General features: G+C 37.8%; 1 protein-coding gene across 5 annotated transcripts in view; it reads right to left on the bottom strand.

Annotated features, from left to right (window-relative positions):
* The window catches only part of MTMR7 (myotubularin related protein 7), a 66,550-nt gene that overhangs the window by 8,539 nt on the left and 42,354 nt on the right, over window positions 1-15,657 (bottom strand). For all 5 annotated transcript variants that reach the window (XM_041402472.1, XM_041402471.1, XM_041402473.1 and 2 more), the window contains 6 exons: window positions 12,421-12,553; window positions 7,536-7,645; window positions 5,473-5,598; window positions 4,639-4,688; window positions 2,776-2,976; window positions 1,470-1,610 (listed from right to left, as the gene is read on the bottom strand). In XM_041402472.1, the coding sequence (XP_041258406.1) occupies window positions 1,470-1,610; window positions 2,776-2,976; window positions 4,639-4,688; window positions 5,473-5,598; window positions 7,536-7,645; window positions 12,421-12,553 (761 nt within the window). The remainder of the gene's footprint in view (window positions 1-1,469; window positions 1,611-2,775; window positions 2,977-4,638; window positions 4,689-5,472; window positions 5,599-7,535; window positions 7,646-12,420; window positions 12,554-15,657) is intronic.

Genomic DNA, 15,657 nt, shown 5'->3' with positions numbered 1-15,657 from the left:
ACATAAGTTCATACTGTTTAGCAAGGTTAATTTGCATTTCCTCCATCCTGAAGGTGCAACTCATAGGCAGCTGGACATAAGCAGCTCAAACTAATTTTGATAGACAGTAGAAAGAAAGGTGAATGTAGTTTAGATCACAATTGAAAAGGGTTTGCTGAATGCAAGATTTTTCATGCTTTTTTTTTTGGTATTATTTTCTTGTCCTACACTATGGGCTTTAGAGCAATATAAAAGTTGTACCTATAAAATAGCCAATGGTAAAGGCAGTTTTTCATATTCATAATTCTCAACTGTTGTTCAATTTCCCATGAACTCAGCTTTGAAATTCTGTGTTGCTCTGGCGCTCCTCCTGCCTTGCTGGCAGTAGGGCCACAGGCAGGCCCTGAGTGTGTAACCAGTTCACCAGACAGGTTAAGTAGCCGAGCCCTGCTGTCAGCTGCAGCTGTCTGGCCAAGGAGCTGACAGATATTTTTGGAGCACGTGCATGCTGCTTGGTGGATTATTATTCCTATCCCAATAGTATACTATTTAAATCACATTCCCCCTTAAGTTTATCATCTGATAGCTCATGCTTGGAAAACTTTACGCACCCAAGTAATTTGATTAAAATCAACAGGATTACTTATCCATTGGAGGATCTGCTGTATCAGTACTTCCTTTATAAATCCCACTATCCCAAAGAATACGATTAATGACTATTTTTAAATTGTTTTAAAGTGGATGTGACCTGGTATAGTAGACATGAAAGAATTCAATTTCTGTCATTTAGGATTTTTATTGACTTTTTAACAGGTGCTATTACTTGCAACTGAAGAAGAAACTGATCAGTTTTACTTAAATGACAGTTTTAATGGATTTCTATTTAAGTTCTCCCAAAGTATGTTAAGACTAATGGCACAATTAATTAACTCAGAATGTCAACAGTAACATTTCTGAAGTGATGGTATTTTGTTATATTTTGAAGAAATATCAGGAGAAACTTAACTTTGTTTTACTTGATATAACAACATAGACAAAGTCTGGGGTTTTTTTACAAAATACTTGTTTTAGCAATGACATCATATGGTTTCTTGAAAATATGCTTTTTATTTTTGACACCAATTGATCTAAACTAACATCACAAAATCTCAGAATGGAAGAAGTTAAAGCAACTGTAAATTTAGAAACAACAGATGACACCAGGACTGAAAGAGGCATTTCTCAGTGGAAGAAGTGAGCAACCTTGAAACTAGGACACACAACTATCAATATAGCTTTAATCTTAATCTTCTTTTCAGACTAATACTCTGTTGTGGAATGGTGCAGAGGTGTTGGCTGACTATGAGCACACAAGGAACAAACATACTGCGTCTGAGACTGAATTTACTCTGTATAAACAGCCTTACAGAACAAGAAATACTTATATACAAAGGCATTCTGTCCTGTGCTAACCCATACTACAACTCCCAGCAGCAAGTGATACTACCTACTTGTACAAGAAGTTGCATGGAGCTATCTGTGGGTGCAGGGTCCCTTGGGTTTGACTGTGGTCTGACCTGTATAAAGGATTCAGGTAATCAGCACGATTTTTCCACAAGTGAGCCCACAATGAATACGTTCGTTCTTTGATTCTGAAAAAGAATACATTAAATAAAAATATATTAAAGCCTCTATTACAATTCAGGGATAGCTAAAGCTTAGATGCAGCATTCTTGTCCTCCATATTTCCAGTTTACAATCAGCTTCCTTAACAGAATTAGACTTAAGTTACAAACATAGAGAAATAGAGACCCATATTCCCTTGTAGGTCACTAAAAGTAAAACCTGGTCCGTTTCCCATAAAGCAAAACCAGCTAGAGTGAATAGGTGGAGAGACTGGTTCCTTTGTGAGGTGGAGAGGATCATTTCCATAAATTGAGCTTTCAGACAGATCTCTGCACCACAGGGATCCCCACAATTAAAAGCACTCCTATCCCACTGAGCTGCAATTTCTTACAGTTAGGTCATGAGATGTGGTGATCTGTGAAGGTTTGGATTTAAAATGGATGTTCACTGTGGCTGCTCTGCATCTGAGCAGTGAAAGGGACCAAATGGCATCAGCCAGCAGTAACCAGCACCTCCTCTCATTGCTACTGCTGACATCATCAGCCTGCTTGAGGAAAGCAATGGATATCATCATGCATCAAGGACCCAGAGCCCTGGGAAGCAGAAACAAACATGAGCACTGCCAGGAATGATGATATTGTCTTTGTTTGGGCCTCAAGGCAGGTAGATTAATTCATAATTGCTTTGGAGCTGGTCAGCAGGAGGACACTCTGCTGACTCAGTCCAAGGGAGGGCTACTAGACAAAAAGGCTGTTCATAAGGAAGTACCTAAGAGGGCAGGGCTAAAATGTCCTGACATGAGATCCAAAGACAGGTTAAAACACAGAGGAGCAGTAACTTTTAAACTGAGAACTTAACTAGAGTTATTATCATTTCATACTGGAGCTACAGGGCCAGCTTGCCTTGTATTTTGTCAGGGCAGCAGTAAAGGCAGGCCCACATGGCCGAAGGCATAATGCTCTTGTCAATTTTCACTAATCCCTGTCACATACACTATGGATTATGCTCCCAGCACAGCTACACTGCAGAGGATCAACTTTTTTTGGTATTAATCTGTGTTGCCAGAAGACAACAGGCACCCTGTGCCTTATGAAACACATGCATTCAAACTGGAGAATGTCTGACTGCTCAATACACCACCAGCCACAGACCCCACGCATAAATATGCTACTAAAGAAAATATTTTCATACTTCAGCTCTCTTCTCTCCTTCTGGCTGTTACACAGGAAATTCCCAAACTGGCAAGAATAGATGTGATGCTGTATGTGGATGAGGAATCTTTCATTGAATTCAAAGGCACAAGGAAACTGTTCCATTAACTGCCAAACACATTCGATGAACTGGTCAATAACAGGCGATATCTCCTTTGGATCTCCATCTAAGTTGCCATACCTGAAACAAGACAAGATACATCCAATTATAACCTGAAATCCTGTAAGAAACCTGAATTAACTCTAAGGAAAACAAACCCCTAAATTTTAGTGTGCAAGGTATATCACAGGCATTAATTTCTAAAATCTCAAGTATTACTACATTTTTACTTACAAAAATGATGCAAGAATCATGAAGTAGAATGGGAGCAGAATTACAAAGAAAAAAGCCTCTTATTGAGTGTCTTGTTATATTATAGCTACAAAAAGCTGGCTGCTGCATAGCCACGTTTTAATGCTATCAGTGTAAATTTTACCCTGTTAACGTAAGTTATCAGAAGAATGGGTGCAATGACTTAATGACAAAAGTGTGCGTGAAGGCAGTTTCTTAATAGTAGATTATTCCCAAACCAGAAAACCGAGCAGGAGAGCTACCTGCTCTCATTACAACCTCAGCAGAAAACAGGTTAAAGCTTCCCTCTCTTGGTGAAATTTCTAGGAAGTGGGAAATGTTTACATGCTACTGTGACTATCAAGTGAATGTGAAACTTTCTGTGTATAAAAATGCCTCTTGAAACCACTTCCAATGAAGAAAAGGAGACAAAATAAAATACACATGGAAGTAAAAGGTATTTTGTAAGTCTATATAATAGGAAGGAGCATTTTCAATCAATTGTTCTCCTGGGGTGGGGGAGGGGGTTGGGGGGGATGTATGTGCATTTATGTTTACACATGCCGAAGAGTAGAATTTTATAAATATCTAAAATTGAAGCTTCTATTACTATCAAAGAAAATACAGCAATATTGCACAGCAAACCAAAGCTATCAGTGGTTATTGCATTTCATAATAGCTTTTGCCACTGATAATCACAAAAAACTGACAGTATCATATGAACTGTGGTAAATCCTATGGAATTTCACAGGTGCTGCGAAGATGCACAGATTTTCTGAGTTTTGTTGGTTTTTAATACAAATTTGTATTCAAGTCAAGCAATATAATGTAATTAAACCCCAATATAAAAATAACATTTTTAATTTTTACAGAAAATAGAAGTGAAGTCATGAAAGAAAGAAAATGTGAAAATCTATCCATGTTTAAATATATTAAGTCTTCAAACACTTTTCATTACATTATAGCATTTACATTGGATCGATGTTCAAAACAACTTGTTCAAATAGATGACTTTCCACTTTGCCTGACATTTCTGAGCAGATCTTGCTGGGTTTTTTAGAACAAACTGTAACAGAAAGAGTATATTTTAGGTAATAGGTAACTCACAGACATGCCTAAGACTAAGTAATGCCTTGGATGATGTAGAAGTCCCTTTGATGAACGGAGACTTATGTGGGGGGCCTTGGCACTCCTAGGAGGTCGGCTGGAGTCCAAAGGGATTTTGCAAGGCAGATACACACTACTCACATGGACCTCTCAGTGCCCATTGCAGCTGCAACAGCAGCACGCAGGACTCCCCTTGGTAGTTTTGGAGTGCATGTATAGAAATATTTCACTCTGACTTTTCCAGGCAGCTAAATTATATAGTTGGAGAAGAGGGTGTGGCAGTTTCCTGGGGCATTCTGTTGCTGTGTTTTGTAAGGCAGCAACAAAGAAGAACTGGAATGGCAGCAGATACAGACTACATAAACACATACATATAAAGAGAAGAAAACCTTAGCACTGCCTTACCTGTGGTTAAATTTGTGGCCAAAGGAAATCCAGTCTTTTTCAATTAACACCTAAAATGAGAATATTGCATTCAATGTTGTGGAGTGGAGCTGACATGTTGAAGCAGGCAGAAGGGTGGTGTAAACAAGTGTTGGAATCCCAGTTAATTCTTAGAATGACCAGAAAAGTGGCAAGCAAGAACGATGTAAGCAAGCAATATTAGAATCCCAAATAATTTTCAGAATTGGCAGAAAAGTAATGAGCATTGCTTGCCAGCTCAGGGAAACAGCACTCTTCAGGGATGCAGAGAGAGTGCCAGTATTTCATCACAACTTCAAATATCTTGTTTCATTGCTTTCTAAAATAGAACATATAAATGTCTCAAACATCCTTTTAACATGTGACCAGTAACTTGATAACCACTTCTAGATGCTTTACTACTGCTGATTGATCTGGGAAAAGAACAGATTTTCCAATACAGTTGCTCATTGCGATCTAGTGTCTAGAAAAGACACACTTCTGACACTCAAAATTAAAATGTTCATTTCAAATGAGTACAAATTCTTGCTTTCACAAAAGCTCTTTGGGCTGTGAGAAAGTTTCTCAGTCAAAGTTAGGAAAAAAAAACAAAACAACAAACATAGGTGACCAACTGATCCCCACCTTCATATACTGCTTCATAGAGAGATTGGGAGACTTTAACATGAACATATAGAAGCCTTCCCTCCTACTTAAAAAAATAAAACAAAACAAAACAAAAGGGTATATTTATGGACAGTTTCCTATTTAAAACAAAGATATTCATCTGAAGTGATGCCATACTACTTCATTTACTCTGTGAAAGAACCTGCTTACCATGAATCCTTTCATAGTTCTGTAATATGGATCCAATAGAAGGCTTGCTACAGAGCAAACCTGGGCTGTCCTATCCCAGCCATCAGAGCAGTGAACAAGCACACTCACACCTTCCTCAGCCACAGCCTAAGGATACAGAAAAAGTCAGAAAGTTCAAAAGCAGGGAGGAAGACAATGGCAAGAGAGAAACAGTGAGACAAGAGCCATAGAGAGTATTAATTTGGGAACTGGGAAAGCTCATTCATTTTTTACTCTACCACCGAGTTCTTAAATAAGTTGAGTGTTATTTGTCTCATTTGAGAATCATGTTATTACTCTAATTTGAAAAGTTTTAATTCACCCCAGGCTGTGCAATATGGTAGTTGAGAATTACCTGTTTATGCTCCACTACAGGAAGATGTGGAACTCATTTCAGTCAAAATACATCCATCTGTCAGAGCAGACAACTACCTACAGCAGATTCAAATGCTCCAACACATCTCATGCCACTAAAAGCACAGCCATACTTGCAACATGGCTCTTAATTTTTCATCTTGATGGTAATGTCATTAAGGGCAGTGTCTGTTTCCAGTGCCATCACTAGCCTGGACATTATTGCAGCACACTGCATTGCACTGGTGATGTGCTGTAAAGGCTTCTGGGGAAGCCTGTGGTAGTGGGAAACTTCCACGTTTAATAAGCAAGATTTTATTAGTATCTTTAATGTAATAATCGGGGAGAGAGGATTCCAGTTTATACATAAACACATCAAGAAGAAATTGTACTGAGTTCTCCAGAGTCTGTTGTTGTATTGGTTTTAGAACTTGAGGGCTGGTGTCGGGTTTTTTTTAATTCTAAGGGTTTTGGCCTTTGTCATTTCTAAAGAGAATTGAATTTAGCAAGTAGAAAATAAGAGTAGGATAGGAAAAATACTGTTAGGGGAAAAAAAGGAAAAACATTTAGGTTAATTTTGGGCTTAATAGGGAATGAGGAATAATAATAAATTATCTATGTTTATCTCAAGAGACAAAAATAGAACCCCTGTGGGCAGAAGACCAGGAATTGAGAACTGAGAACTGTACAAATAAGAATGGGTCAAAATGCATGTCTGAGAAGGCACTAGCTAGCAAGCATATGCACAAAGGATACTAAGACTGGGGAAAAACTGGCAAAGCTTGTGTAAATGACCTTATTTCTATGAGCTAATGAAAAGTAGTAGGTCTGGGAGTAATAATACATGTATTTATTGCACAGTTGCTGTTCAGGTAAAAAACTACAGTTGCCTACTGAGAAGGAAGAAGCAATGCAAGAGAAACAAGCAGTTAGGAGGGAAACCCATGAAGTTTTATCTGTATAGCTGTGGGCAGTAGGTCACGTGAATAAAACAGCCAATAAGAAACTGTAATCTCAAAAATAAGAATTGAAGCAGTAAACGACAGAACACAAGGTTGGGGGCAACAAAATTGCTAGCAGATGACAAATGTCTACATTACTTTGTGGGGGAGTAGGGAAAATAATTTCTTATTAAAGCCAAAACTGTTTTCTGGAAGAATTCTCAAGTATATAAAAGTAGAAGCTGCTAGAGAGTTTGGCCATGGTAATTGGCTCAAGAGGTGAATTTTGTTGGTTGCCTCATACCTCAGAGGGGATAACATAGTAGCTATATATTGTGTGTAACATAATGTATTATACATTTTATATAGCAATATGTATCTATTACAACTACCACTTCCACAAAGAAAATGTCCAGAAACCAGTGGAGGAGGCAGGGCAAATAGGGAAAGAAACAGTCACTGTTGGGGAGTAAAGTTAAGGACATTCAAATGCCTGACATAACAAGACATAGGCTAGTAGAGGATTCAGCACAAAAGAACACAAGATTTTGTTAACTATTTTAGAAAAACGTCCACATAACAGCACCTAAGAATCATCTCTCCTCATACACAAAAGCACACCTTGCAGTGGGCTTTTTTCAGGTATAACATCACTGAAGAGATAACAGAAGTTACCCATAAGCAGAGAATTTGGTCCTCATTTTCTGTATCTGGTTACTCTGAGTTTTGTTCTCATTTTACATACTTTACCTTTGCAATAAAGATGCCAGCGTCCATAATGGCTTTGATGTGCTTCAGCCAGCCAGAATTTTCTAGGCCCCACAGAAAGTCACTCATTGAAGGTGATTTCAGCTCACAAACTGCAAAGTAAGATACATTCTAAATGTATAGTAATTAGAGTCCCTTAAGCTTCTTTGACTGTTCAGCCTTGGAGTTATCTCTTCTTCAGATATCCACTGTGTAAAACATGCATGTTTTGAAAAGAAATACTACATCTCTGTCAAATTTAACCTTTGAGAAACACATGTATTTGAGAAATGGGGCTGGGTCAAATTTCACCCAATATGCTGATTTAATTTAAAAAGAGAAGCTGTCATAAAGCCTATTACAAGCAAATCCAAATCCATCCTTCTCTGAAGCGTGTATTTTCCAAAATTGTGTTGGGAGTGAAGTTTTCAAATCCCTAGGAGGTGTTAATGTATTTGATGATGAGGGCTTGGAAACAGCATTTGATTTCTGCTGTTGGACAGGCAGATAGACACCTAAATGGTTCTACTGCCTCCTACTCCCAGCATCACCACAGATGATGGTGGTTAGTTAAAGTGGTTCACTCCACATTTCTCCATCCCTGAATTAAACCTCATTAAGGCTTCACTTGGAGTCAAAAAGCTTCACTTTTCCTCCTGATGGCGAGGACAGGACATAATCCATCAAGGAAGATATTTTCCTGAAAATCTTCCAAACTTTATGCCACACTTGAAGGAAAAAAAAAAAACCACTCAGTTTTTACTCTAAGTTCCTATTCTGCTGTATCCAAGTGTCTACATTTTAATAATAAAGAGTTTGTGGCATCAAAAGAAAAAAAGAAATCAGAATCTAAATAAGTTACCTCAATCCAGCAGAACACATACTGAATGAAATTTGGTGCAATCTGTTTTCAACAGTAAGATGCTAAAATCACCCCATAAATAGACTACATCTTTATTTTGATCCATGTAGAGTTATACTGTCTTTTAAAGAAAAAATATATTAGCCAGTGAAATTAATTTTCAGAGTACAGTGAAAAACATCATGGCTTTTACTGGTTGATGTATGATCTGTCAATTACTAATGTCTTAGTAAGTCTCTTGTGGTCTGGAAATCTTAAAAGACTCAGTTATTTATGGCCACTGTGGCCCCTGGCATAGCTTTATTTTCCTTCAGCGTAATTGAAATTTAATTTTACAAGCCAAAGACAGAGTTTATACCATATCTGAACTATCTGACTGTCCTAACTCCATTTAGTTCAGAAGCAAAATAGCCTAATGTGTTCATACAGTCTTGCAATGTTTATATGTAAGACCCCTTCCAGATGGTTATTTTTAAAGTAATTTTTGGTGGATATTTTTAAAGATGCAGAGATAGCAGCACTGAAAGCAAACAGCTTTTCACATGATTAATGTTTCTGTGCAGATGGAAGCATGACCAATTAGCGGCTGAATGCTGGCTGAAGCTGCTGTGTCTGTTTACAAAAGCCCAAGGTAAGGCTGAAACAGTGCTTTGCTCATTCCCACTCCCAAATTGGAGTCAATATTTACTGACCACTTCACTGAGCAAAGTTCATACTGTCCTAAATGCATACCCTGTATATTTCACATGACTTTGGCAACCAATCTGGACCTTAATACTGAGTTCAATTATGAATTCAGTTATGAGGCTTATCCTAAAGGGAAAGGGCATTTCCATCTCAGCAGAAAAGGTATCAAAATCTTTGAGAAATATGGGCTGCTTCATGCACAGTGTATGCACAGGAAAATCAAGAGCCAATGGGCAGAGCTCTGAGAATTCCAGCCATGCACCCAAGTCTCAGAATGGGAGGAAGGAAAAGGGCACATGTTGCAGACTGCCTCTTGCACCACCAAAAGTACCAGAGGGGTGTGCTGGACTAGTCCCCCCATTCCTGGCAGGACAGCCATAAGTAGAGGAAGGAATGGTTACTGTGGGCCAAACCCACTGGGTTCTCACTGCCTGATCTGTCACAGAAGTCCAAGGACCAGAGGGCTGCTCCTCCATCAGCAAGTGCTGCTCCTGGTATGAGGGGAGGAGAAGCTCATATTTGCTGTTTAAATACAGACAGGGAGCATGTGGGGCCATCGCCACAGCGCACAACACATGGGAGCCAGGTCTCAGCTGGCCCCTGGATGTGCAGCACAGCCCACCCCAGCCCAAATGCCAAACAGCAGCCTCAGGCAGACCTTGGATCTTCACCAAGAAAAGTCCCTGTGTAATGTCCTTCTAATGGTAAAAATTGTTTCAAGGAAGTTTGCGCACAGGATCAAAATTATCTCAAGGTTCTTCACACAGACCCATCTATAAATGGAGAAAAATAAAAATCCATACTGTACTACAAGCAGCAGACCACCAAACTTTTTTTTTTTTTTTTTTTTTTTTTTTTGGCAAGGAAATTCCATCATGTTGAAATGCATTTCACTTCCACAGTACAGTCAAACCTCAACATTTTTTGCATATGCTGAAAAACAATCTTATTCTAAAAATTTAATCATTTTATAATGCTGGTATAATTAGCCAAAAATCAACATTATACCAGGGTAAATACATGTTAAAATAAGATAAATTGTCTTGAAATAAAGTCAGCAAAATCACAAAGCTGAAACCAATTTTTTACTTACTCAAATAAAATACTGATATTTTTATAAGTACAAATTTATTTCCTCAGCTTTCCCCCCCACAAAAAAATGAATAATTAAATGAATACATTCCTAATGTACATTCATTTTCTAATGGAAAACTGAATACTATTTTTTTTTTTTCACATTTTCTTAGCATTGGAAGTTATTTAAAATTCTATATTGAAAATAATCTGCAGTCTGGCATGTGAAGATCCTCTGCTCCTCACTTCTGCTTAGCACCAGTAAATTGAGTGAAACTGGCCTTGCATTTCAGCAACACATCTGGCCAACTATACCTTGATGTCCTCTTTTCATGCTGCATACTTCCAAGCAGCAATACAGCTCATATTAAACTAAAATCAGTTTTCATCAGCCTAATTCGTCTTTTCAAAGGTTTTTATGCACCTTATAAAGCCTTACTACAGATCATGAGCAGCAGACCCATTCTGTAAAGAGAAGTGATGTTTTACTTAGGATTCACTTAGGTACAGTGATATTGCTATCTTATTTATGTATTCTTTTAATTATTTCTATATTTCTATTTCTACTTAAATTTAAATTTATATTTATAATACATCACTCATTGATAATTATTGATGTATTACTGAGGTATTAATTGATAAAAATTTAAAGCCATATTAAATGTGTGTTATCATAATCCTTGACAGCCTTTTTGGTTCTAGGTCTCTTTGTATGCTCAAGTCAGGTAAAAGGTCACTAGAAAAACAGATTAAGAGACATGTAAAAATGGAAAAAGATAAAAATTACATAGCATCTCATATAAGGAAAGCCCTAGTACACTGAAAGTCATAAGATTTTTCTTTTAAAAAGAAGAATCCTTAACTTTTCTGATTTCTAATCTTATCAGTCAAGTTGCTACATGAGAGATTTCAACACAGCAAATATAAAACCCAGTAAATAAGCAGATGTTTTAACCATACAGCTTATTTGAAAATAGATGCTAAGAATTTGTGCCCTCTAAGCCTGAAGTGTTAAATACATTAGAAATTACCTTGTTACATGCAAGTTTGGGCCGTGGGCCAGTCTCATGAACTTTTGGCTCAAAAATTATGCACAGTACTGCCAGTGCAGCCAGACTGGTTGTTTACTATTTTAACATTGATAGTCTTGAGTTGAACAAATAAAGGGACTTGTTTACTCATCCAACCTTTCTCCTAGCCAAACAAGACTTCCTAGTGAACAAAAAATGTTTCTGTTTTCCTACCTGAGACCCTTAGACCAAGAAAACTCTCATGAATAGATATTTTACCTGCATCACAGGTTAATGCTGGTTTCCATAAAATGCTCTAATTTGAAAATAGAGCATGGCTTCCCAATCATGGAAAATTTAAGCCCTTCTTAGATTTCAAATTTACATTTGCGTGCACTCAGTGGGAGACAGATGAAGAGTAAAAGAGCATGGGCAGAGCATCAAGTCAAGAATAAGATAAATGAAGTTGATCCAGGAGGTGGTGGTAGTTGATGTTGATGCACATGAAGTCAATATGGAGACATGGTGAAGGAAGTGCTATTTCCTATTTGCTTGTTAAAAATCAAGGATGGCTTATTTATCCTTGCTCTTTTCCCAGATGACCTCTAAACAGTTATGTACTGCAAATACGAAATGGCAGAACAGCTTTGCTGGTTTATATACTGCTAAGTATTTATAAAGCAAATGGTATTCATTTCCATGGGATATTGAAGGTGATGAATTGTTACATTCATTGACTGTAAATTTCATTACTAGACTTGATGTGATATGTTCTATGCAAGCATGAATTAAGTTTCTGCTAAAATTCACAGTCTAAAATGCATGACTACCTTATATGAAAATCCCACCATAGTTTTTCTGAGCTTTAAAAAAAACCAACTGGTATTTTCCACTAGCTTCAAAGTCAGCAATAAGGGATTTTTTTTCATTTCACCATCAAAATGTAAATTTCAAAAAAAGACATAGCAGCAGTAAGGTGTACAGAATTAAAATTAATTTTGTCATTAAATGATACCTGGATTTCAGCCAGGACCAAGGTGTTTTCACAATTAAGAAATCACCAACCAGTATTTGCCATGATGCTCCATTGCACAAGTCCCATTAGCCAGCAGGAGGCATGCAGCTGCAATAGATAAAGATTGCTTTCCATACTCTTTTTCACTGCTGCTGATTTCAGAGCAGTTATTCTGATTTCTGTGACAGAAGGATCAATTATTTTCCTCTAGTTTCCAATGAAGTTTCCAATGAATATTACCTTCAAGCATTTTCTGCAGACTATTTCTCATAACATGGATGTTCTCAATGCCTATGAATTGAAACTTGATGTTGGAGTAGTTGTCTTCATTTTCATATCCCTTCCCTGCTGCTCTGTTTGCCATTGCATTGAGCTGAAAAACATAGGGAAAATTGGATGAAAACCAGCAGCAGAATCTTTTCAAAACAAACTTTGTGGTCTACAGCAATACATCAGAGCGGTTTTTGTCAGTGACAAATAGGAAGCATTTGCCACAGTGTCAACACGAGGGGCTCTGAACCGGCGATCTGTTTGCAGCCCATGGCAGGGCGCTGGGCTGCTGCGTCTCTGACATCCCTGTTTCACACAGGGAAGGTTAAACACAAAACCCGCGCGGCTTAGGCAGGGTTCCTCTGCAAGAGCATGACGGTTTTAACTTTAAAGGGCAGTTTTGGTTTTATGCGGGATCAGCATTCCCAGCAGAAGGCACCCAGGAGGTGGCAGTGTCCCGTCTGCCGTGCCACTGGCTCACAGCGTGCGCACACTGTAGTGTTGCCCCAGTTACTGCATTTTACTGCTCAAATCATCCAAAAGCTGATACAGCTTACTTCTTTGAAGCTTGCAGTAATGAACAGGGAGCTGGAGTCGCTTTCCCTAATTTTATAGTAATTGGCTCTGGTTATGTAAGACTACAAAATATTTGAATTGACAACGTTGCCACAAAAATTTCCATCTGCAATGCACAGCTATTTGTGCTTCAACAAAAATACTTTCAGCTGGAAGTTGAAGTTTTGTCTTCAAATCTGTTACTTGCTTCCTGGCATGGGAAAGTGACTAAATACTTCTTTAGTTCAGTTTTCTCAAGCATAAAATTAAGGGTGCGGTTAATGTTTATTTTCCCCCCTTTTGGAACCCTTGAGTGGGAAGGAAAACTATCTGCCAAGCTCCTTATGCCAAATTTTGATCTTTGGGCTGAAAACTAAAGCTGATAAAAATTAATTGAGTACTTTTACTTTTTTATATAAATATTTTAAACTAAATTATTCTTTTATTAAGTACCTATCTATTTTGTTTTCTAAATTTCCTATTGCAAAATCTCACTACGCAATAGAAAGAAATTGTCTTTTTGCATGAAGTCTATGCTTTTCTGTGAAATTCATGCTGTAGTGCTGGGGGCCTTCAAACTTCCCAAGAAATATGAAGGCTCTGAGAGTGACAAAGCAGCTCAAGTGGCAGAACCTCCATGCCTCCAAGCACAACTAACAGCTTCTGCTCAGGAAAGATTTAAGAAAGAAATAATTAAGGATATAGACTTCATGAGGCATCAACTGGACAATAAGTGACTCATCTTCTCTTCAGTGAGAGCCAGTGCTCATGAAAAAGCAAAAAAAGTCTCACTTAGGCATTGCCTAGGGGACAAGAGGCTGTGCAGATAACTCTGTCTCCAGTTTATTTCCCAATAGCGCAGGCAGTACTATTGATTCACTGCTTCTGTGGTCACATCTGAAACTCACAATAATATATTTCAGTGCTTAGCTAATGGCATCATGGGATATACAAGAATGTCTCATTTTCTGACCTCTTCCACCCCAAACACACATACTCCCAATATTCAACTTTAACTTGGAGCCAATACACACAATTGGGGATTGATTGTCTGATGCCATCTTCCCTCCAACCAAGATGAACAAGTTCAGTTTTTTACATTATATGTCAAAACAGGTTTCCAAGGACCAAACCTGATACCTTAACTTTCAAAGGAAAGAGCTCAAAAGTTACATTTGTGGACCACCATTAGGAATTGAAACATTGCATTAATTTCATGACACAACAGAAGGAACCACACTCTGGACAGGAACCTGGGCAAAAATCCAGCATTTTTGATTTATACAAATCTTGGGCAAAATTTCTTTTAATTTGTAGTATGCAATTCAGGAAAGAGAAGGACAAAAAAACTTCACTCTTGTCTATCAAGCAGCAGTCTGCTCATGTTTTGACTATCAGTGGACAATAAAAAAAACATACAGCCTGTGAAAGGCATGTCAGTTAAGGACAGAGTCCTCTGTGTGACTTGTTACAAAGATAAAAATGATCTGCTGAATCCTAATCTTTCTCTTTTGAAATTGACATCAGTGTTCTTGTATAAACAACATGAGGCAGTCTCTCTCTGCAGCAGCCTATAGCTTCAGGAAGAAAGATCTGCACACATGAGTCTCAGCCACCACAAACCCCTGAAAGCCTAAATGAAAAACATCTATCCTCTAACTAACCCAGTACTCGGCACATAAATACCATTAACTGTTCCTGCAGCAGAGCAATTTCATCACAAATATCCTTTCTTAAAGGGCAATCTGAAATAGCACTCTTTGAAAGTAAATAAATATAAGGTTAAATTTGCAAGGCTTTCTGACACTCATTTATTTTAAATACTGTCAGTTGCCAAACTTTGCAGCTGCCATAATATTTACTAACAAGTTTTCCACATCATCTACCAAAATTCCATCTGTTGCTCTTAAAATAGTTGTTGTGGAGCTATCTGAATTGTGCATGTCCTTGATTAATCTCAGTGAATATGAGGATACAGCCTGTAAAGGTAGAAGGCCCCACTTGCAAGATTTCCAGGCATTTTCTTTAACTGGAGGATAACCAAGTCAAGTCTTGTTATAAAGATTAAGGAAATAATGTGTTTTAGTCATAAACACTAAGTCTACATTAGCTTCTTCAGTGATTACATAGAGAAATGACAGTGGCTTAAGTAAATTTGTATTTGGCCATCCTGATATATTCAAATGAAGTGGAAACAAAGCCTTCTTCCACAGACAAATAATTTGTTTTGAAATTATCAAGTGCAATGAGGGAAGAGCACTTGGAAATGCTGAACTGAAGGATCCATCAACATTCATGATCTTTACAAAGAACTGGTTCTTAAGAGAAATGAGGCAAACAGCTTTTTAGCTGCCTACAGGAATGGAAAGCCTTCCACCAGACTGGACATCTTATCTTTACATTTGTTAAAGGTTCCCTGAGGAATGCCAGGAACTGCTTCCACGGATACCTATCCATTGTTACATGCTCTACAGCTATAAATGCATTATCAGGTGCAAAATTGTAACAAGGCTGTATTTGGTATCTGGGATCTGGGAGCTTTGTCTGGGAGATCTGGGAGATCTGTCCATTTTTGCTGCACAGAGAGTAGTAGGAATCTGGTATACATATTTATTTACATCAAAACCTTTTTTTTAACAAAACAGTTAAGTG

The sequence above is a fragment of the Onychostruthus taczanowskii genome, unplaced genomic scaffold (genome assembly GCF_017590055.1).
Source record: "Onychostruthus taczanowskii isolate IOZ18803 unplaced genomic scaffold, ASM1759005v1 scaffold2, whole genome shotgun sequence".
NCBI lineage: Eukaryota > Metazoa > Chordata > Aves > Passeriformes > Passeridae > Onychostruthus > Onychostruthus taczanowskii.
The sequence above is the reverse complement of the archived record's forward strand: the minus strand, read 5'-3'. Positions and strand labels throughout refer to the sequence as shown.